Here is a 23,498-nt window from a genome sequence, read left to right as displayed (position 1 = left end):
CTTTCTGTGATAGGATGTATTTGGTTGAGAATATGGACTCTGTAGCAAAACTGTCCCCAGCTACACTAATTGCTAGCTCTGTAATCTTGGACAAGTTACTTAAATGTGAAGTGCTTAGAACAGTGTCTGGCATATACAGTTGACCCTTGAACAATGCAAGTGCTAGAGGCACCAACCCTCAGCAAGTCAGAAATCTGCATATAACTTGGAACTCCTCAGAAACTTAACTACTGATAACCTACTGTTTACTGGAAGCCTATGGATAATGTAAACAGTTGATTAACATATTTTATGTTATACATATTATATACTATATTCTTACAATAAAGTAAGAAAAAATTACTAAATTACAAAAGAAAATATGTTTACTATTAAGATCGAAAATACATTTACTATCTTTTCATCTTCATGATGAGTAGGCTAAGGAAGAGGTGGGATTGCTTTTGCTGTCTCAGGAGTGGCAGGGATGGAAGAAAATTCATGTGTAAGTGAACCCATGCAATTCAAACCAGTGTTGTTCAAGGATCAACTGTGCTGAGTTCTCAGTAAATGTTAGCTATTACTTTGACCATCACAATTTTATCTAAGTGCTCTGGTCCATACCCAGAGTATGAGCACACCTCATTTTATTGTACTTTGCTTTATTGCATTTTGCAGATAGTGGGGTTTTTTGTTGTTGTTTTTTTGTTTTTGTTTTGTTTTTTATAAATTGAAGATTTCTGGCAAACCTTCATTGAGCAAGTCTGTAGCTGCCATTTTTCCAATAGCATATGCTCACTTCATGTCTGTCACATTTTCAAACCTTTTCATTATTATTTGTTAGTGGTGATCAGTGGTGTTTTTTTGTTTGTTTGTTTGTTTGTTTGTTTGTTTTTAAGATGGAGTCTCACTCTGTTGCCCAGGCTGGAGTGCAGTGGCGCAATCTTGGCTTACTGCAACCTCCACCTCCTGGATTCAAGCAGTTCTCATGCCTCTGCCTCCTGAGTAGTTGAGATTACTGGCATGCACCACCATGCCTGGCTAATTTTTGCATTTTTAATAGAGATGGAGTTTCACCATGTTGGCCAGGATGATCTCAAACTTCTGACCTCAAGTGATTCACCCCCCTCAGCCTCCCCAAAGTGCTGTTATTACAGGCATGAGCCACTGCACCTGGCTGATCAGTGATCTTTGACATTACTATTATACTTGTTTTGGGGTGCCATGAACTGTATCCATATAGGAGAGCAGATTTGAAATGTATGTGTTCTGACTGCTTTGCCAAATTGCTATTCCCCTGTTCTCTTTCTCTCCTCAGGCCTCCCTATTCCCTGAGACACAACAATATTGAAATTAGGCCAACTAATAACACTACAGTGGCCTCTTAAGTGTTCAAGTGAAAGGAAGAGTCCCACGTCTCTCACTTTAAATCAGAAGTTAGAAATGATTAAGTTTTGTGTTAAAGGCATGTCAAAAGCCAGGATAGGCCTTTTATTTTATTTATTTATTTTTTTTGAGACGGAGTCTCGCTCTGCCGCCCAGGCTGGAGTGCAGTGGCCGGATCTCAGCTCACTGCAAGCTCCGCCTCCCGGGTTCACACCATTCTCCTGCCTCAGCCTCCCGAGTAGCTGGGACTACAGGCGCCCGCCACCGCGCCCGGCTAGTTTTTTTTTTTGTATTTTTTAGTAGAGACGGGGTTTCACCGTGTTAGCCAGGATGGTCTCGATCTCCTGACCTCGTGATCCGCCCGTCTCGGCCTCCCAAAGTGCTGGGATTACAGGCTTGAGCCACCGCGCCCGGCCCAGGATAGGCCTTTTATATCAAATAGTTAACCAAGATGTGAATGCAAAGGAAAGATTCTTGAAGGAAATTAAAAGTGCTACTCCAATGAGCATGGGAATAAGAAAGAAAAATAGCCTTATTGCTGATATGGAGAAAGTTTGAGTGGTTTAGATAGAAAATTTGAACCAGCAGTAACATCCCTTAACAAGCCTTAAGCCACAGTAAAACCCTAATTCTCTTTAATTCTGTGAAGGCTGAGAGAGGTGAGGGAGCTGCAGAAGAGAAGTTTAAAGCTAGGAGAGGTTGGTTTATGAAGTTGAAGAAACCATCTTTGTAACAATGAAGTGCAAGGTAAAGCAGCAGCATATGCTGATGTAGAAGCTGCAGCAAGTTATCCAGGAGATCCAGCTAGGATCATTGATGAAGGAGGCTGCACTAAACAGCAGATTTTCCATGTAAATGAAACAGCCTTCTATTGGAAGAAGATGCCATCTAGGATTTTCGTAGCTAGAGAAAGGCAGTTGCTTCAAGGGGCAAGCTGACTCTCTTGTTAGGGGTTAATACAGCTGGTGATTTTAATTGGAAACCAAATTTACCATTCCAAAAAAGCTCATTTCCCATTCCAAAATCCTAGGGCCCTTAAGAATTATGTTAAATCTACTCTATTAATGGAAGAACAAAGCCTAGATGACAGCACATCTGTTTTACAGCATGGTTTACTGAATATATTAAGCCCACTGTGGAGATCTGCTCAGGAAAAAAGGTTCTTTTCAAAATGTTACTGCTCATTGACAGTGTACCTCTTCACCCGAGAGCTCTGATGGGAATGTACAAAGAGATTAATGTTGTTTGTTGTTGTTGTTGTGTTTTTTTTTAAGACGGAGTCTCGCTCTGTCGCCTAGGCTGGAGTGCTGCAAGCTCTGCCTCCTGGGTTCACACCATTCTCCTGTCTCAGCCTCCTGAGAAGCTGGGACTACAGGCACCCACCACCACACCTGGCTAATTTATTTTGTATTTTTAGTAGAGATGGGGTTTCACCATATTAGCCAGGATGGTCACGATCTCCTGACTTCGTGATCCGCCCATCTTGGCCTCCCAAAGTGCTGGGATTACTGGTGCGAGCGACCGCGCCCAGCCTTTTTTTTTTTTTTTTTTTTTTTTAAGACAAGGTCTCACTCTGTTGCCCAAGCTGGAGTGCAGTGGTACAATCACGGCCTACTGCAGGCTCAGTGTCCCTGGGCTCAGGTGATCCTTCCACCTCAACCTTTAGCTGGGACTACAAGCACATGCCAACACACCCAGCTAATTTTTGTATGTTTTGGTAGAGACACAGTATAACATGTTACCCAGGCTGGTTTCAAACTCCTGGGCTCAAGAGATTTGCCTGCCTCAGCCTCCCAAAGTGCTGGGATTACGAGCATGAGCTACCATCCCTGCCTGAGATTAATATTGTTTTCATGCCAGATAACAGTATTCATTCTGTGGCCCATGGATCAAGGAGTAATTCCAACTTTAGTCTTACTATTTAAGAAATATATTTCATAAGGCTATAGCTGATATAGATAGTGATTCTGCTGATGGATCTGGACCAAATCAATTGAAAAACATCTGGAAAGGATTCACCACTGTAGATGCCATTAAGAACATTTGTGGCCAGGCATAGTGGCTCATGTCTGTAATCCCAGCGTTTTGAAAGGCCCAGATGGGTGGATCCCTTGAGGCCAGGAGTTTGAGACCAGCCTGGGAAGCATAGTGAGACCATCTCACTAAGAGATTAGCCATGGCCCGGTGCAGTGACTCAGGCCTGTAATCCCAGCAGTTTGGGAGGCCGAGGCGGGCAGATCACAAGGTCAGGGGTTCAAGACCAGCATGACCAATATGGTGAAACCCAGTCTCTACTAAACATACAAAAATTAGCCAGGCATGGTGGCATGAGCCTGTAGTCCCAGCTACTTGGGAGGCTGAAGCAGGAGAATTGCCTCACCTTGGGAGGTGGAGGTTACAGTAAGCCAAGATCGCACCACTGCACTCCAGCCTGGGCGACAGAGTTAGACTCCATCTCAAAAAAAAAAAAAAATCAGCCATGCTTGGTGGTGTACACCTGTAGTCCCAACTATTTGGGAGGTTGAGGTGGGAGGATCACTTGAGCCCAGGAATTTGAGGCTGCAATGAGCTCTGATCTTGCCACTCTGTTACAGCCTGGGCATGAGAGTGAGACCCTGTCTCTAAAAAAAAAATTAATTAAAATGAAAAAGAGCATTTGTGGTACATGGGAGGAGGTCAGAATGTCAACATTAACAGGAGTTTGGAAAAAGTTGATTCCCACCCTTATGGATGACTTTGAGCAGTTCAAGACTTCAGTGGAGGAAGTAACTGCAAATGTGGTGAAAATAGTGAGAGAACTAGAATTAGAAATGGAGGGGAAGATGTGACTGAATTGCTACAATCTATAATGGAACTTGAGCAGATGAGGAGTTGCTTCTTATGGATGAGCAAATAAGTTTGTTTTTTTAAGATGGAATCTACTCCTGGTGAAGATGCTGTAAACATTGTCAAAGTAACAACAAGATATTTAGGATATTACATAAAGTGAGTTTATAAAGCAGTAGGGTTTGAGAGGATTGACTCCAATTTTGAAAGAAGTTCTAACGTGGGTAAAATGCTATCAGACAGCATTGCATGCTACAGAGAAGTCTGTTTGTGAAAGGAAGTATCAATCCATGTTGCAAACTTTATTGTTGTCTTATTTTAAGAAATTGTCGGGCCGGGCGCGGTGGCTCAAGCCTGTAATCCCAGCACTTTGGGAGGCCGAGGCGGGCGGATCACGAGGTCAGGAGATCGAGACCATCCTGGATAACACGGTGAAACCCCATCTCTACTAAGAAATACAAAAAACTAGCCGGGCGAGGTGGCGGGCGCCTGTAGTCCCAGCTACTGGGGAGGCTGAGGCAGGAGAATTGCGTGAACCCGGGAGGCGGAGCCTACAGTGAGCTGAGATCCGGCCACTGCACTCCAGCCTGGGCGGCAGAGCGAGACTCCGTCTCAAAAAAAAAAAAAAAAAAAAAAAGAAATTGTCGGCTGGGCGAGGTAGCTCACGCCTGTAATCCTAGCACTTTGGGAGGCTGAGGCAGGTGGATCACGAGGTCAGGAGATCAAGACCATCCTAGCTAACACAGTGAAACCCCCGTCTCTACTAAAAATACAGAAAAAAATCTAGCTAGGTGTGGTGGCAGGAGCCTGTAGTCCCAGCTACTCAGGAGGCTGAGGCAGGAGAATGGCGTGAACCCAAGAGGCAGAACTTGCAGTGAGGTTAAATCATGCCACTGCACTCCAGCCTGGGCAACAGAGCGAGACTCCGTCTCAAAAAACAAACAAAAAAGACATTATCAACCTGAGAAACATAGCAAGATCTTGTATCTGCAAAAAATTAAAAAATTAGCCAGGCATTGTGGCACATGCCTGTAGTCCCAGCTACTCAGGAGGCTAAGGTGGGAGGATCATCAGAGCCCAAGAATGTGGCTGCGGTGAGCTGTGATTGCGCCAGTGCACTCCAGCCTGGGCAACAGAGCAAGACCCTGTCCCCACCTCCAAAAAAAAGAAAAAAGGTTTACACTTCAGTGAAAGAAAAAGAAGTTGCTATATCCATCCCAACCTTCAGCAACCACCACCACTCTGATTAGTCAGCAGCCCTCAACATTGAGGCAAGTCTCTCCACAAGCAAATATTATGACTTACTGAAGGCTCAGATGATTGTTAGCATTTTTAGCAATAAAGTGTTTTTAAATAAAGGTATGTACCTTGTTTTTGTAGAGACAATGCTGTTGCACACTTAATAGCCTACAGTATAACATAAATATAACTTATGTGCACTGTGAAACCAAAAAGTTTGTATGACTTGCTTATTGGAACATTTGTTTTATTGCAATGATCTGGAACTGAACCCACAATATCTCCAAGATATGCCTATACTAAGTAGTCTAATAATAAAAGAATACCAGCCTGGGCAACATGGCGAAACCTTGTCTCTACCAAAAATACAAAAAATTAACTGGGTATGGTGGCGTACACTGTAGTCCCAGCTACTCAGGAGGCTGGGGTGGGAGGATTGCTTGAGCCTGGGAGGCAGAGGTTGCATTGAGCCTAGATTGTGCCACTGCACTCCAGCCTGGGTGACAGAATGAGGCCCCATCTCAAAAGGAAAAAAGAATAAAACTTTGCTTTCCTCTACATTCTTTTTTTTTTTTTTTTTAAAAGACAAAGTTTTGCTCTGTCGCCCAGGCTGGAATGCAGTGGTGCGATCTTGGCTCACTGCAATCTCTGCCTCTCAAATTCAAGCGAATCTCCTGCCTCAGCCTCCTGAGTAGCTGGGACTATGGCCGCACACCACCACGCCCAGCTAATTTTTGTATGTTTAGTAGAGATAAGGTTTCACTATGTTGGCCAGGCTGGTCTGAAACTCCTGACCTCAAGTGATCTGCCCAGCTCAGCCTCCCAAAGTGCTGGGATTATAGGCATGAGTCTCCGCACCTGCGCTCCCCTACATTCCTGAAGGAAAGCATTTACTTGTAATTTCTTAAATTATGGTTAAATACAAATAATATAAAGTTTACCATCATAACCATTACATTTTTTTCTTTTTGTATAAAACATTTCATTGTCATGAACCCATTTTAAAGCATACTTGTGTAATCAAGTTTTTTCACGGTGTGCAACCATCACCACTATCTAGTTTTAGAATTTCATCACCCCAAACAAACTCCATACCATTGAGCAGTCATTCTCCGTTTTCTCCTCCACTTAACTCCTGGCAACAACAAATCTACTCTTTGTCTTGGTGAATTTGTCTAATCTATATATTTCATATAAATGGAGCTATATAATATGTAGCCTTTTGTGTAGACTTCTTTGATAGTGTTTTTTTTTTTTTTTTTTTTTGAGGTAAGAGTATTGCTGTGTCACCCAGGTTGGAGTGCAGTGGCACGATCTCGGCTCACTGCAAGCTCCGCCTCCTGGGTTCATGCCATTCTCCTGCCTCAGTCTCCTGAGTAGCTGGGACTACAGGTGCTCACCACCACGCCCAGCTAATTTTTTGTATTTTTAGTAGAGATAGGGTTTCACTGTGGTAACCAGGATGGTCTTGATCTCCTGACCTCATGATCCACCCGCCTAGGCCTCCCAAAGTGCTGGGATTACAGGCGTGAGCCACCACTCCCAGCCGATACAGTGTGTTTTCTTGGTGTATCCATGTTGTAGCATGTATTAGTACTTCATTCCTTTTTATGGCCAAATATTTCCTAGTATGGATCGACCACATTTTATCCGTATCATGAGAAACATTTGTGTTATTTCCATCTTTTAGCTGTTTTGAATAGTGCTGCAGTGAATATTTATGTACAAGCTTTTGTTTGAACACTTTGTTTAATTCTTTTAGATATATGCCTAGGAGTAGAATTGCTGAGTCATATGGTCATTATGTGTTTAGTTTATTGAGGAACTGCCCACCCAATTTTCATAGCGGCTGCACCATCTTATATGCCCACCAGTAGATGTATGAGGGTTCCAATTTCTCTACATTTTTGCTGACACTCATTATTTTCCATTTTTAAAATTATTGCGATCCTAGTGGCTATGAAGTGGTATTTCTTGGCAGTTTTGATTTGACATTCACTTTTTCTTTTAAAATATGAAGGGTAGGTTCTGTCCATTGCCTTATATTATTAGTTATGTTTTGCTATTAATATATATATTCTGCCTTGTCTATTTCACACTGGCCATATTCTTCTCTTGGGTGTTATCTCTTTAACTAAACCATAAATTCCTTAGAGACAGGAAGTCAGGTTCTAATGCTACCTGATATATCCAGCCAGGCCACGTGTTTATTTGTCTTACAAGGCAGACTATATATATATATATATATATATATATATATATATATATATATATATAAAAATTTTTTTTTTTCCTACAGCCTCTACCTCCTGGGCTCAGATGATTCACACCTCAGCCTCCTGAGTAGCCGGGATTACAGGCACGCACCACCATCCCAGCTAATTTTTTGTATTTGTATTTGTATTTGTATTTTTTTTTGTTTGCGTGTGTATTTTAATTTTTTTGTGTTTTTAGTAGAGGCAGTGTTTTGCTGTGTTGCTCAGGCTGGTCTCAAACTCCTGGAGAGAAGCAGTCTGCCCACCTTGACCTCCCAGAGTGCTGGGATTATAGACGTGCGCCACTATGCCCGGCCAGGCATACAATATTGTCAGCTTTTTATTCTCTCCCTTCCCTGACCACCATTTTCTGAATATTTTAGCTTATGCCTTTACCTCTGCGTGGAATTGTCCCTGTTGAATCATCTCGTTAGAATTCTACTTATTCTTCCCCCTCTTTTCCTAAAGCATTTTCTGATCAGTCTAATAAAAATATGATACTTTCCTTTTGTTTTTACTGCTGCTTGAGCACCTACTTTGTGTTAAACATTTTACTTTATCGATTTTAAATCTTCACAATGGCCCACAAGGTGATACTCATTCTCCACAAGATATTCATGTTAGAGAAATTACATAACTTGTCTAAGTAGTATAGGAGCTGAGATTTAAACTTAGGTCTCAGCCAGGTGCAGTGGCTCACACGTGTAATCCCAGCATTTTGGAAGGCCAAGGTGGGCAGATCACCTGAGGTCAGGAGTTTGAGACCAGCCTGGCCAACATGGCAAAACCCTGACTTTACCAAAAACACAAAAATTAGGCAGGCATGGTGGCACACGGCCGTAGTCCCAGCTACTTGGGAGGCTGAGGCACAAGCATTGCTTGAACCTGGGAGGTGGAGGTTACAGTGAGCCAAGATTTCGCACCACTGCACTCCAGCCTGGGTGACACAGTGAGACTGTTTCAAAATAAAAATAGAGAAATAAATAGGCCGGGTGCGGTGGCTCATGCCTGTAATCCTAGCACTTTAGGAGGCTAAGGCAGGCGAATTGCCTGAGCTCAGGAGTTTGAGACCAGCCTGGGCAACATGGTGAAACCCCGTCTCTACTAAAATACAAAAAGTTAGGTGGGGTGGCAGCGTGTGCCTGTAGTCCCAGCTACTCTGGAGGTTGAGGCAGGATAATTGCTTGAACCCAGGAGTTGGGAGTTTGCAGTAAGCCAAGAGCACACCACTGCACCCGAGCCTGAGCGACAGAGCAAGACTCCATCTCTAAAAAATAAATAAACAAACTTAGGTCTCTTTGGCTCCAAAGCTATTGTTTTCTCTCCACTACTATTTTCTGCTGACTCTTCTGGCCTTCTGCATTTTGTTGTAATTGTTATAGTCAACAAGAATCTGACACAGATCTTCGTGTCTGTCCTGGTGTCTTTATCATTCTATAAATATTTGTGGAATAAATGAAAAGGGGACTTTGTTCTTCATGAACTAGGATAATTATCTTCATGGGCTAGGATATTATCGACAGGTTTTGGAAATAGCCCTGTTTAACAAAAGAATATGAATTCAAAATCATCATATTACCTACTAAATTATGGATCCTTTATTCAAATTATGAGATAGATTAGGTCAATCTACATCAAATCAGTATAGCTCAGTAAGTAAGAGCTTGACTCTAGAGTGAGCTTGCCCAGGTTCTTTTCCTGGTTTGTTCTATAAGTTACCTAACATCTGCTTTCTCGTGTACGAAGTGAAGATTAGTATTTAGTATTTAGCGTTTAGAATTGTTAGGATTAGGCCAGGCACAGTGGCTCACACCTGTAATCCCAGCACTTTGGGAGGCTAAGGCAGGTGGATCACGAGGTCAGGAAATCGAGACCATCCTAACACGGTGAAACCCCGTCTCTACTAAAAATACAAAAAAATTAGCTGGGCGTGGTGGCGGGCGCCTGTAGTCCCAGCTACTCAGGAGGCTGAGGCAGGAGAATGGCGTGAACCCGGGAGGCAGAGCTTGTAGTGAGCCAAGATTGCGCCACTGCACTCCAGCCTGGGCCACAGAGCGAGACTCCGTCTCAAAAAAAAAAAAAAGGAATTGTTAGGATTAAATTAGACCTTAGATAAAAGATTCAACAACAGACTGTATGGTAAACATGCATTAGGGAATAATTATTATTATTAACATTACCCATTGTCTTTCCCATTCTGTGTGATTTGATTATGATTATGTTGAATGAGAACTTTTTCCTTGTCTATTACTGAAAATAAGAAAGGATAGTATTTTTCCTTCTCCTTTTTAAAAATATTCTTACTGTATTTAAGGATATTAGTGGCTTCATAGAGATGATCAATGCATCTTTTATGGCAGGGAGTCGTCGCATGGTGGATGTCATGGATGTGAACACACAGAAAGGCATTGAAATGACCATGGCTCAGTGGACACGCTACTATGAGACCCCAGAGGAGGAGCGAGAAAAACTCTATAATGTCATCAGCCTAGAGTTTAGCCACACCAGGCTGGAGAACATGGTGCAGAGGCCCTCCACGGTTAGTGTAATCATTTTCTTCATATTGTCATTGTCACCAAAAGGGTTGTTTTCGTCTGGGTGTTGGTAACTGATGCTTGTAATCCCAGCACTTTGGGAGGTCAAGGCAGGCAGATCGCTTGAGCTGAGGAGTTTGAGACCAGCCAGGGCAACATGGTGAAACCATATCGCTACAAAAAGTACCCCCCCCCAAAAAAAAAAAAGCTGGGTGTGATGGCACATGCCTGTAGTTCCAGCTACTCAGGCTGAGGTGGGAGGATCACCTGAGCCCAGGAGGTTGAGGCTGCAGTGATGGGTGATTGCACCACTGCATTCCAGCCTGGGTGACAGAACAAGACCCTGTCTCAAAAAATTAAAATAAAATGAGTTGTTTTTCTACTGTGAAAATTTATAACTTTTTGCACATACCAAGATTAAGCTGAAGGAAAATAAGACTATTTGACAAGAATAACTTGTATTTTTATAAAGATATATTGATACTGTATTTTGATAAGAATAACTGCATTTTCTGAAATCACTTAAAGTTTTGTGGGGGGGGGTGAATTTTTAAATTTATTATAATCAAAAAAAAATTTTTTTTTTTTTAGAGACAGGGTCTCACAATTTTGTCCAGGCTGACCTTGAACTCCTGGGCTCAAGCAATCCTCCCACCTTGGCCTCCCAAAGTGCTGGGATTACAGGCGTGAGCCACCATGCCTGGGCGTGAAATCACTTAATTTTATATAGGGCAGGATTATTCTGATTTGTTTCACCTGTAACTTAATGTAGGCCCATTGACCTTTGGACGTAACGGAGAGGAGTATTAAAATTCACCCTTGGAGCCAGGCGCTCATGCTTGGAATCCCAGCACTTTGGGAGGCCGAGGTGGGTGGATAGCCAGAGGTCAGGAGTTTGAGACCAGCCTGGCCAACATGGCAAAACTCCGTCTCTACTAAAAATACACAAATTAGCCAGGCATGGTTGCATGCGCCTGTAATTCGAGCTACTTGGGAGACTGAGGCAGGAGAAGCGCTTGAACCCGGGAGGCGGAGGTTGCAGTGAGCTGAGATCATGCCACTGCACTCCAGCCTGGGTGACAGAGTGAGACCTTGTCTCAAAAAATAAAAAAAAATAAAAATTCACTCTTGACCAGGCATAGTGGCTCAACTTGTAATCCCAACACTTTGAGAGGCTAAGACAGAGGATTGCTTGAGGCCAGTAGTTCAAGACCAGCCTGGGGAATGTCATGAGACCCTGAAAAATAAAAATTAACATTTTTATTGTTTATTTATTTATTTATTATTTTGAGATAGAGTCTCACTTTGTTGCCCAGGATATAGAGTGCAGTGGCGCGATCTTGGCTCACTGCAACCTCCGCCTCCCTGGTTCAAGCAATTCTCCTGCCTCAGCCTCCTGAGTAGCTGAGACTATAGGCCACCATGCACTGCTAATTTTTGTATTTTTTTGGTAGAGACAGGGTTTCATCATGTTGGCCAGGCTGGTCTTGAACTCCTGACCTCAAGTGATCAACCTGCCTCGGTCTCCCAAAGTGCTGGGATTACAGGCATGAGCCACCACACCCAGCCGAAAGGAACTATTTTTATATTAGTAATCATTGCTTGTTTGGTCATGTGGAAGTACAGGAAGACAGGTGGTTAGAATTTAGCCTTCTTGTTAGCCTAATGTGATTTACTAAATAGGAATTTAATGACAGGGATGTAAGAATTCCAGTAACATTTATTTGTAATTTTGTTTCCTTAATATTTCTAGAATTTTATTTTATTATCATTATTATTTTTTCATTTTTTTTTTTTTTGAGACGGAGTCTCACTCTATCGCCCAGGCTGGAGTGCAGTGGCGCGATCTTGGCTCACTGCAAGCTCCGCCTCCCAAGTTCTCGCCATTCTCCTGCCTCAGCCTCCTTAGTAGCTGGGACTACAGGTGCCCGCCACCTCGCCCGGCTAATTTTTTGTATTTTTAGTAGAAACAGGGTTTCGCCATGTTAGCCAGGATGGTCTTGATCTCCTGACCTTGTGATCCGCCCGCCTCAGCCTCCCAAAGTGCTGGGATTACAGGCGTGAGCCACCGCGCCCGGCCTTATTATTATTTTTGAAACAGGTTCTCGCTCTGTTGCCCAGGCTTGAGTGCAGTGGCATGAACTCGGCTCACTGCAGCCTCCGCTTCCCAGGTTCAAGCAATTCTTCCACCTCAGCCTCTCAAATAGCAGCGATTACAGGAGCACACCACCACACCCAGCTAATTTTTGTATTTTTAGTAGAGACGGGGTTTCACCATGTTGGCCAGGCTTGTCTTGAACTCCTGACCTTAGGTGATCCACCTGCCTCAGCCTCTCACAGTGTTGGAATTACAGGTGTGAGCCACTGTACCCAGCCAATTTCCAGAATTTTAATTTAAAAATAACAGGATTGGCCACGTTCGTTGGCTCATGCCTATAATTCCAGCACTTTGGGAGGCTGAGGCAGGAGAATCCCTTGAGCCTAGGAGTTCAAGACCAGCCTGGATAACATAGCAAGACTCTACAAAAAGTTTGAAGACTTAGCCAGGGATGGTGGCGTGCACCTGTAGTCCTGGTTACTCAAGAGACCGAGGTGGGAAGATTGCTTGAGCCTGGGAGGTTGAGGGAGCAGTGAGCTGTGATCACACCATTTCACTCTAGCCTAGCCAACATTGCAAGACTCTGTCTCAAAAAAATAATAAAATGATAAAAAAATATATATAAATAGAAGCCAGGCATGGTGGCTCATGCCTGTAATCCTAGCACTTTGGGGGGCTGAGGCAAACAGCTTGCTTGAGCTCAGGGGTTGATACCAGCCTGGGCAACATGGTGAAACCCTATCTCTACAGAAAAATTAGCCGGGCATGATGGCATCCCCCATGTAGTCCCAGCTACTCAGGGGGTTGAGGCAGGAGGATTGCTTGAGCCTAGGAATTTGAGACCAGTCTGAGCAACATAATGAAACCCTGTCTCTACTTTTGGGGGGGGAAAAAAAAAAAGCTAAGCAGCAACAACAAAAATAGCATAATTGTAGCTATAAATGTAGAACTTGACCTGGTCAATACTTTACCATTATTAAGATTGTGAGGCCGGGCGCGGTGGTTCAAACCTGTAATCCCAGCACTTTGGGAGGCCGAGACGGGCGGATCACAAGGTCAAGAGATTGAGACCATCCCGGCTAACACGGTGAAACCCCGTCTCTCCTTAAAAAATACAAAAAAAACCTCGCTGATCGGGTGCCTGTAGTCCCAGCTACTTGGGAGGCTGAGGCAGGAGGAGAATGGCGTAAACCCGGGAGGTGGAACTTGCAGTGAGCTGAGATCTGGCCACTGCACTCCAGCCTGGGTGACAGAGCGAGACTCAGTCTCAAAAAAAAAAAAAAAAAAATAGATTGTGAAATGTCTCACTATTCCACATGAAGCCTTTTTTGTGGCATCCTGAATTTATATACTCTGTCCCTAGTTTTTTTTTTTTTTTTGAGACGGAGTCTCGCTCTGTAGCCCAGGCTGGAGTGCAGTGGCGCGATCTCAGCTCACTGCAAGCTCCGCCTCCCGGGTTCACGCCATTCTCTGGCCTCAGCCTCCCGAGTAGCTGGGACTACAGGCGCCCGCCACCTCGCCCGGCTAGTTTTTTGTATTTCTTAGTAGAGATGGGGTTTCACCGTGTTATCCAGGATGGTCTCGATCTCCTGACCTCGTGATCCGCCCGTCTCGGCCTCCCAAAGTGCTGGGATTACAGGCTTGAGCCACCGCGCCCGGCCTGTCCCTAGTTTTAGTGATAAAAATGTGACATCAACCTATGAGAGGGCTCGGAAATAGAAAATTATTAAGAGAGCAGAGGCCACGCTACCATTATCTTACAGGGATCTAAAACATGATTAGAAAATTTGAACGAGCTATTACCAAGCTCACATTCTAAAAGCAGGTAAGCTTTTTGTGACCTTGCTATGTAAGTAGTAATGTTTTATTGGTAGAATAAAAGAGAAGACTTCATGTGGAATTGTCACACATTTCAAAATCTTAATAATGGAAAAGTATTGACCAGGTCAAGTTTTACTTTTCTTTTTTTTTTTTTTTGAGACGGAGTCTTGCTCTGTCGCCCAGGCTGGAGTGCAGTGGCGCGATCTCCACTCACTGCAAGCTCCTCCTCCCGGCTTCACGCCATTCTCCTGCCTCAGCCTCCCGTGTAGCTAGGACTACAGGCGCCCGCCACCACGCCCGGCTAATTTTTTGTATTTTTAGTAAAGACGGGGTTTCACCGTGTTAGCCAGGATGGTCTCGATCTCCTGACCTCGTGGTCCGCCCGTCTCGGCCTCCCAAAGTGCTGGGATTACAGGCGTGAGCCACCATGCCCGGCTAAGTTTTACATTTATAGCTAGAGGCCTGGCACGGTTGCTCACACCTCTAATCCCAGCACTTTGGGAGGCCAAGGTTGGTGGATCACTTGAGCCCAAGAGTTCGAGACCACTTGGGAAACTGAGGCACAAGAATCGCTTGAACCCGGGAGGCAGAAGTTGCAGTGAGCTGAGATGGTGCCACTGCACTCCAGCCTGTGCAACAGAATGAGACCCTGTCTCAAAACAAACAAAAAAACATTTATAGCTACAATCATGTTATTTTTGTTGTTGCTGTTTCTATTGGTAGAATTCTTATTCCCCCCATAGTATATCCCTTCATTTATCTAGGTCTTTTCCAGTATATTTTACTAGTGCTTTTTTAAAAACCAGCTTTATTGAGGTAAAATTGATGTTCAGTAAAGTGGACCCCCATTTTTAAATTTTTTTTTATTTTTTATTTTTGAGATGGAGTCTCACTCTGTCGCCCAGGCTGGAGTGCAGTGGCACGATCTCGGCTCACTGCAACCTCCGCCTCCTGGGTTCACACCATTCTCCTGCCTCAGCCTCCCGAGGAGCTAGGATTACAGGCGCCCGCCACCACGCCCGGCTTATTTTTTGTATTTTTTTTTTTAGTAGAGACGGGGTTTCACTGTGTTAGCCATGATGGTCTCGATCTCCTGACCTCGTGATCCACCCGCCTCGGCCTCCCAAAGTGCTGGGATTACAGGCGTGAGCCCGGCCGGACCCCCATTTTAAGTGTGCATTTCAATGAGTTTTGACAGACATATTTATTGATGTGAGTAACCACCACAATCAAAATACAGAAAATAAGCCAGGTGCAGTAGCTTACGCCTACAATCCCAGCACTCTGGGTGGGCAGATCACTTGAAGTCAGGAGTTCAAGACCAGCCTGGCCAACATGGTGAAACCCTGCCTCTACTAAAAATACAAAAATTAGCTGGGTATGGTGGTGGGCGCCTGTGATCCCAGCTACCTGGGAGGTTGAGGTGGGAGAATCGCTTGAAATCAGGAGGCAGAGGTCACAGTGAGCCATGATCACGCCACTGCACTCCAGCCTGGGTGACAGAGCAAGACCCTGTCTCAAAAAATAAATAAATGGTGGGGCGCGGTGGCTCAAGCCTGTAATCCCAGCACTTTGGGAGGCCGAGACAGGTGGATCACAAGGTCAGGAGATCAAGACCATCCTGGCTAACATGGTGAAACCCCGTCTCTACTAAAAAATACAAAAAACTAGCCGGGCGAGGTGGTGGGCGCCTGTAGTCCCAGCTACTCGGGAGGCTGAGGCAGGAGAATGGCGTGAACCCAGGAGGCGGAGCTTGCAGTGAGCTGAGATCGCGCCACTGCACTCCAGCCCGGGCGACAGAACGAGACTCCGCCTCAAAAAAAAAGAAATTCTTCTTTCTGTGAATGAATGCATGGTAAAAAAAAAAAAAAAAAAAAAATACTCTTACATTCTGAACCCTTCCTCTCCCCATTTAGACATGGGAGCTTACAGTGTATTAAGCAAGTACTTTATTCATTATTCTGTTAAAGGCATTCCCACAGACAACACACAGAGATGGGAGATGGTGGCTACTACATTAAGTAACTAATGACCCACGGAAAAAATAAAAGCATCCAGGGCTTATTCAATGTTCTGGGACCAGTGGATGCTTGGTTAAAATTGTTGGCTCCGTGAGCATGGAGCAGCAGGTTAACCTTAACAGTTGCACCTCGTCTTGTTTCTTCCATGTCAGTGGTGATGCTTTCTAAATACTCTCCCACAATTAACATCTGGGTATCCTCTAGACAACTGCTTCATATCATGCACAACTGTATGCATTTGTCTCGATTTGCATTATAAGGGAAGTAAGTGACCAGATACATAGATGTTACAAAGCTTACCAGATACATGTTTTTTGTAACCATATTAGTGTAAAATGTTGCAATTCGTATTGCTTTCACTTCTCTTTTTTTTTTTCAGCCAATATTATTTAAAAGATTCCTGACTGGGCCTGGTGGCTCATGCCTGTAATCCCAGCACTTTGGGGGGCCATGGCTGGTGAATCACCTGAGGTCAGAAGTTCGAGACCAGCCTGGCCAAGATGGTGGAACCCCGTCTCTACCAAAAAATACAAAAATTAGTTAGGTGCAGTGGCAGGCATCTGTAATCCCAGCTACTCGGGAGGCTGAGGCAACAGAATTGCTTGAACCTGGGAGGCGGAGGTTGCAGTGAGCTGAGATCGCACCACAGTACTCCAGCCTGGGTGACAGAGCAAGCTTTGTCTCAAAAAAAAAAAAAAGATTTCTGTACTCTCACATTATTTCAAAATGGTAAAAGTGTTTACATTTAATCCTTACAACATATCTTTGAAGTAATTATCTTAGTTTTGTGTGTGTATGGTTTTGGGTTTTTTATTGAGACAGTCTTGCTCTGGTTGCCCAAGCTGGAGTACAGTGGTGATTGTAGCTTACTGCAGCCTCAAATTCCTGGGTTTAAGCAAACCTCCCATCTTAGCCTCACAAGTAGCTAGGACTATAGGTACATGCCACCATACCTGGCTATTTTTTAATTTTATTTATTTAATTTATTTTTTTGAGATGGAGTTTCGCTCTTGTTGCCCAGGCTGGAGTGCAGTGGCACGATCTCGGCTCACCAGAACCTCAGCCTCCCAGGTTCAAGCGATTCTCCTGCCTCAGCCTCCCGAGTAGCTGGGATTATAGGCATGCGCCACCATGCCCAGCTAAGTTTTTTTTTTTTTTAGACGGAGTCTCGCTGTGTTGCCCAAGCTGGAGTGCAGTGGCGCAATCTCTGCTCACTGCAAGCTCTGCCTCCTGGGTAGACGCCATTCTCCTGCCGCAGCCTCCCGAGTAGCTGGGACTACAGGCGCTTGCCACCATGCCTGGCTAATTTTTTGTATTTTCAGTAGAGACACATTTCACCATGTTAGCCAGATGGTCTCGATCTCCTGACCTCGTGATCCACCGCCTTGGCCTCCCAAAGTGCTGGGATTACAGGCGTGAGCCACCACGCCCAGCCTAATTTTGTATTGTTAGTAGAGACAGGGTTTCTCCGTGTTGGTCAGGCTGGTCTTGAACTCCCAACCTTGGGTGATCCGCCTGCCTCGGCCTCCCAAAGTGTTGGGGATTACAGGCGTGAACCACTGCAACTGACTTGTGTTTTATTGTGAAGAGCTGGGTTCTCACTGTGTTGCCCAGGTTGGTCTTGAACTCCTGGGTTTAAGTGATCTTCCCACCTTGGCCTTCCAAAGCTCTGGGATTTCAAGCGTGAGCCATTGTGCCTGGTCTGTCTTAGTTTTATAGATGAGTTCCAGGGCCTTATATAGTCTTGAAAAGACATGACAGACCTGGAGCTTCTTATTCCTAAGCTGGTAGTTTCTGTAGCACATTGTCAATACAAGGCTACAAATCCATACTGGATTTTTTTTTTTAAGCCTAACTTTTGGCATCTTAATTATTCTAACAATGGTATATATTTTGCTGAGTTTATAGATACCTTCCAGACAATACCTTTTATTGGATTAAAAATAAAACAAATTATATGAGTATTGACATAGAAGAGAGTTCATAGTTATACACTATTGCATCAATAATGATTCTATTTTGACTAGTTCTGTCTTTACTATTATCATTTGATGGAATTATGATCTTTATTCTCATATAACAATTATTTCTAGGATGGTTGCCTAGTAATCCTAAGATTCGCCAACAGATTGTTTTAATTTACTTACAATTAAATTATAGTTTTTTGTTGTGTATTTTAAGAAATTCTGCTTTTCTTGACTTTAAAATTATCTTTGACCCCAACCTTTCCCTTGGAGCCCAAGTGTTTCCTCCTTCTATTTAAAGGTGGATTTCATTGACTGGGTAGACAACATGTGGCCAAGGCACTTGAAGGAAAGCCAGACTGAATCAACAAATGCCATCTTGGAGATGCAGTACCCTAAAGTGCAGAAGTAAGTGAAGCGCCCTGCATCTTCCTCCGCATGCTGTGGGAGACCAAAATAATAGCAAGGATTTGCTTCTCTCTTAAAAGCTTTGCTCTGTATCCTAAATGATTAAAAAGATGAATTATTTAAAGATTAGACTTCACAGTTCCACAAGGAAGAGTGTATATGAGCATACCATAGCACACAACCACATGGTTAAAGGAAAAAAAAAACTTAACATTTTAGTCAATAGGGTAGAAAAAAACCCACCTTTTTCTGATAATGTGATGACTTGAAAATACATTGCTTTTTCTCCTTCTGGAACTTGATTAGGTGGAAGATAAAGGGAGTATACAAGAGGAGAGTATGGCATTTTGGTGGGGCAGATGTACTTTCTTCCATCGGTACACTAATGCTGCTGCTTTTTTTGGGTCAGGTACTGTCTAATGAGTGTTCGAGGCTGCTATACTGACTTCCATGTGGACTTTGGTGGTACCTCTGTTTGGTATCACATCCATCAAGGGGGAAAGGTATGGTCATAGTTGTGATAGGGGTTGGAATCTGAAGTTGGTTATGACTTTGCTTCAGTTCATGTATGCTTAATATACCCTGGAAATGAATCTGTTAGGGAATTGTCCCCATTCATATCTGGAAAGAATTATAGATTAAGTTCACCTTCTTGGCTAGTGTTCGGTAGAAATTAGTATTCATCTAGTTCACTATCATTATACCATTGGCACAGCACTTAGTAAATCTCAAGAGTCCTGTTTCTAGATTCCTGAATCAGAGTTCTCCAAATAAATAGTGGAAGGGAACACAAATTTTGGATAGATTCACTGTGAAGTCAGCAAATTAAGATCTAAACGAACTTTCCCTCTGTGTAGCCGTTGGTCTGAAATGTGGCCAAAGGAAGCCTTTAAGTTCTTTTTGAGGATGTAAATAGGTTATGAAGGATTATCTTTATTCATTCAGTTATATTCCAGTTTGTGAAAATGCTTCTGAATGCTATATGAGAATGGAAATCTAGAATTAATACCCGAGGTTTATAGTATTACACTGTTGTTACTCTTTTTTGTCTTACTTGCAGTGAATGCATTTGTAAGAGAAAAGTAGAACTAGAATGAGAACAGATAATGCCTTACTTAAAACATGAGGTCTTGGCTGGGCACGGTGGCTCACGCCTGTAATTCCAGCACTTTGGGAGGCTGAGGCGGGCGGATCACCTGAGGTCAGGAGCTCGAGACCAGCCTGACCAACATGGAGAAAGCGCGTCTCTACTAAAAATACAAAATGAGCCAGGCGTGGTGGTGCATGCCTGTAATCCCAGCTACTTGGGAGGCTGAGGCAGGAGAATCACTTGAATCCGGGAGGTGGAGGTTGTGGTGAGCTGAGATCGTGCCATTGCACTCTAGCCTGGGCAACAAGAGAGAAACTCTGTCTCAAAAAAAAAAAAAAGAAACAAACAACAACAACAAAAACATAAGGTCTTTTCCGGGCACAGTGGCTCACACCTGTAATCTAGCACTTTGGGAGGCCAAGGTGGGCGGATCATAAGGTCAGGAGATTGAAAACATCTTGGCCAACATGGTGAAACCCCATCTCTACTAAAAATACAAAAGTTAGCTGGACGTTGTGGTGCATGCCTGTAGTCCCAGCAACTCTGGAGGCTGAGGCAGGAGAATCCTTTGAACCCAGAAGGCAGAGGTTGCAGTGAGCCAAGATCATGCCACTGCACTCTAGCCTGGACTACAAGAGTGAAGCTCCATCTAAAAAAAAAAGTCTTAAGCAGAACAACTGTCTCCAAATCCAAAAGTCATTTTGTTTACTTTAGATCCTTTTAAGCCTTGTTGATCTTAGTTACTATCTTGGACAAAACAACCTGAGCCAGTCTCTTGAAGATACTGTGCCTAATTAACTGTGCTACTTAGGACTCTGGAGGCCAGACAGTCAGAGGTGTTTAAGGGACTGTCTAGGTAATGAGATGAATGTCCCTCTTCTCTCTGAGTCCTGGATGGGTTCCCTAGTCAACCCCCAGGGAAGCCTTAATGCTGTTGGATCAAGTGGAGGATAAGAAAGATCTACTGCTTTGGACCTTCTAAGGTTTACCAAGTAGTCAACTTCTATAGGCTGGGAAAATTGCTTGCCTTTCTTCTACCTGGTGGTCTTAATTTTGTACCTGTTTATCAGTTGAGGGAGACGACTGGGTCATGTCAATGGCTGTTAACAGACTAAAGTTTTTTAACTCACAGGTCTTCTGGCTCATCCCCCCTACAGCCCACAACCTGGAGCTGTACGAGAATTGGCTGCTGTCAGGGAAACAGGGAGACATCTTTCTGGGTGACCGGGTATCAGATTGTCAGCGCATTGAGCTCAAGCAGGGCTATACCTTCGTCATTCCCTCAGGTAAGCAAAATGGGAACAGTGGGTTATTTAGCCACTTTTTTTCTTAATGAAAAAGAAATTGATGGATAACCACCAAGGATAGTTACGATGCTGGGGTCTGCAGAAAACAACAGTGTTTCTTCCTGTCATGATGGAGTAGATGCTGAGGTTTTGTTTTTTTTTTCAGTTTGAAAAGGCAATGGCTTTCCAATAAAGTATGTTAAGAATTGCCAGCAGAGGCTTTTCAGATATACACATTTGGGCTCTGCATTAGCCCTAGTAATTTAGAATCTCTATAGATAGGACCTGTTCTGCAGGTGATACACAATCTATGTTGAAGAGCTGCCTAATATTCTAGGGAATGACTGTGAAGGCTAGAGTGCTCAAGTCAGGGATGTTTTTGATCAAGTCATTAAATCAAAGTAAGTGCTTATAAAGATCACAGATTTTGGAGTCACAGACCTCTATTAGGATTCTGACTATGCATTTACCTGCTAGATACTACGCTTAGAGCAAATAATTAAATCTGTGTCTCATTTTGTTATAAGGAATATAAATGAGAACACATGCAAACCAAGCTTATCCAGCCTACAGGCCACAGGCCTCATGCAGCCCAGGTTGGCTTTGACTGTGGTCTAACGTAAATTCATAAACTTTCTTAAAACATGAGATTTTTTTTTTTTTTGCAATTTTTTTCAAGGTCGTCAGCTGTCATTAGTATTCGTATATTTTATTTTATTTATTTACTTATTTTGAGATGGAGTCTCGCTCTATAGGCCCAGGCTGGAGTACAATAGCGCAGTCTCAGCTCACTGCAACCTCTGCCTCCCAGGTCCCAGTTCAAGCAATTCTCCTGCCTCAGCCTCCCAAGTAGCTGGGATTACAGGAGTGCCCCACCATGCCCAGCTAATTTTTGAGTTTTTACTAGAGATGGGGTTTCACCATGTTGGCCAGGCTGGTCTTGAACTCCTCACCTCATGATCCACCCGCCTCGGCCTCCCAGATTGCTGGGATTATAAGCGTGAGCCACCGCGTCTGGCCATGTTAGCATATTTTATGTGTTGCCCAAGCAATTCTCCCAGTGTGGCCCAGGGAAGCCAACAGATTGGACAGCCCTGAATTGTAAACTGTCTTGTACAGAGTCTGGTTTATAGTTGGTGCTCCAGTAAATGTTTATTATGTGCTAAGCATTTGATGTGCATTTTCTCATTTAATGCTCATGAGCAACCATAAGAAGTATTATTTATCCTGGTTTTATACAGGAAATTGAGGCTTTGAGAGATTAACTTGACAAACCACTGAGAAGCAGAATCAGAGTGAAGAGTGTGATCTAGGGGTCTTATACTAGTTCTCTGAGAGAGACTTACTGTAATATGTATTTTCAGCCACTGCCCTCTGTTCCCTTTCTTCTAGGCTGGATTCATGCTGTGTATACTCCTACAGACACGTTAGTGTTTGGGGGCAATTTTTTGCATAGCTTCAACATCCCTATGCAGTTAAAAATATACAACATTGAAGATCGGACACGGGTAAGTAATCTTATATAACAGTTGGATGTGAAGAGGTTTACTCCAGTTAAGATAGATGTTACAAGAGATTCATTCATGGTTTGTCAAAACTTCCATTTTTCTTTCAGTTAAAATGCAGTGTTGACATTTTGGGAACACACAAAATTTTAAATTTAATGTATTTTTTTTTAAAGGCAGAATCTTGTTCTGTTTTCCCGGCTAGAGTGCAGTGGTGTGATCACGGATGATTGCAGCCTCAACCTCCCAGGCTCAAGCATCCTTCTGCCTCAGCCTCCCAAGTAGCTGGGACTACGGGCGCACACCACAGCTGACTAATTTTTTATTTTTTTCATAGAGACTTGGTCTTGCTGCGTTTCCCAGGCTAGTCTAGAACTCCTGGTTCAAGCAGTCCTCCAGCCTCAACCTCCCAAAGTGCTGGGATTACAGGTGTGAGCCACTGCAACTGGCCAAATAAAAATTTTAACACAATTTACATACTCAATTTTGGGGACTCCAATTCTGTGAGGTTTTTGGTATCTTGGATTTTTCTTACCTTTTTTTTTTTTTTTTTTCCTTAATTTTTTAGCCAACACCATTGTGAATGGGAGAAAAGTAACATTTTTTTCTTTTAATTTTTGGGACAGAGTCTCACTCTGTTGCCCATGCTGGTGTGCAATGGCACAGTCATGGCTCACTGCAGCCTCAACCTCCCCGGGCTCAATTGATCCTCCCACCTCAGCCTCCCAGGTAGCTGGGACTACAGGCACACGCCACCACACCCAACTAATTTTTTTTGTATTTTTTGGAGATGGGTTTTTGGCTATGTTGCCCAGGCTTGTCTGGAACTCTTGGGCTCAAGTGATCTGCCCGCTTTGGCCTCCTAAAGTGCTGGGATTACAGGTGTGAGCTACTGCATCCAGCAGTATCTTGGATTTTTATAAGGCCAGACATGGACCTCTGGTAATCTCTTGAGCCATGTGTTTCATTTTTATGCTCACAGAATAATTTGGTATAATGGAGCTTAACTCAAGTTTTAGAACTTTAAATTCATGTATCTTTTTCTACACTGATGACTATACTCAAAGCATCTTACTTTAATTATAT

The 23,498-nt window shown here is 43.5% G+C and overlaps 1 protein-coding gene and 1 long non-coding RNA gene across 14 annotated transcripts in view; one reads left to right on the top strand and one right to left on the bottom strand.

Moving 5' to 3' along the window:
- KDM2A (lysine demethylase 2A) overlaps window positions 1-23,498 on the top strand; it is a 157,212-nt gene that overhangs the window by 93,758 nt on the left and 39,956 nt on the right. For 12 of the 13 annotated variants that reach the window (NM_001266388.1, XM_077960794.1, XM_077960795.1 and 9 more), the window contains 5 exon segments: window positions 10,046-10,224; window positions 18,425-18,531; window positions 18,941-19,034; window positions 20,754-20,907; window positions 22,300-22,415. In NM_001266388.1, the coding sequence (NP_001253317.1) occupies window positions 10,046-10,224; window positions 18,425-18,531; window positions 18,941-19,034; window positions 20,754-20,907; window positions 22,300-22,415 (650 nt within the window). 13 annotated transcript variants of the gene reach the window in all.
- LOC144334103 (uncharacterized) lies at window positions 2,926-4,294 on the bottom strand. The gene is made up of 2 exons (XR_013403527.1): window positions 3,806-4,294; window positions 2,926-3,344 (listed from the first exon to the last, which is right to left on the bottom strand). It is a non-coding gene; the product is annotated as an uncharacterized LOC144334103 (long non-coding RNA).

The sequence above is a fragment of the Macaca mulatta genome, chromosome 14 (assembly GCF_049350105.2).
Source record: "Macaca mulatta isolate MMU2019108-1 chromosome 14, T2T-MMU8v2.0, whole genome shotgun sequence".
NCBI classification, from domain to species: Eukaryota; Metazoa; Chordata; class Mammalia; order Primates; family Cercopithecidae; genus Macaca; species Macaca mulatta.
The sequence above is the reverse complement of the archived record's forward strand: the minus strand, read 5'-3'. Positions and strand labels throughout refer to the sequence as shown.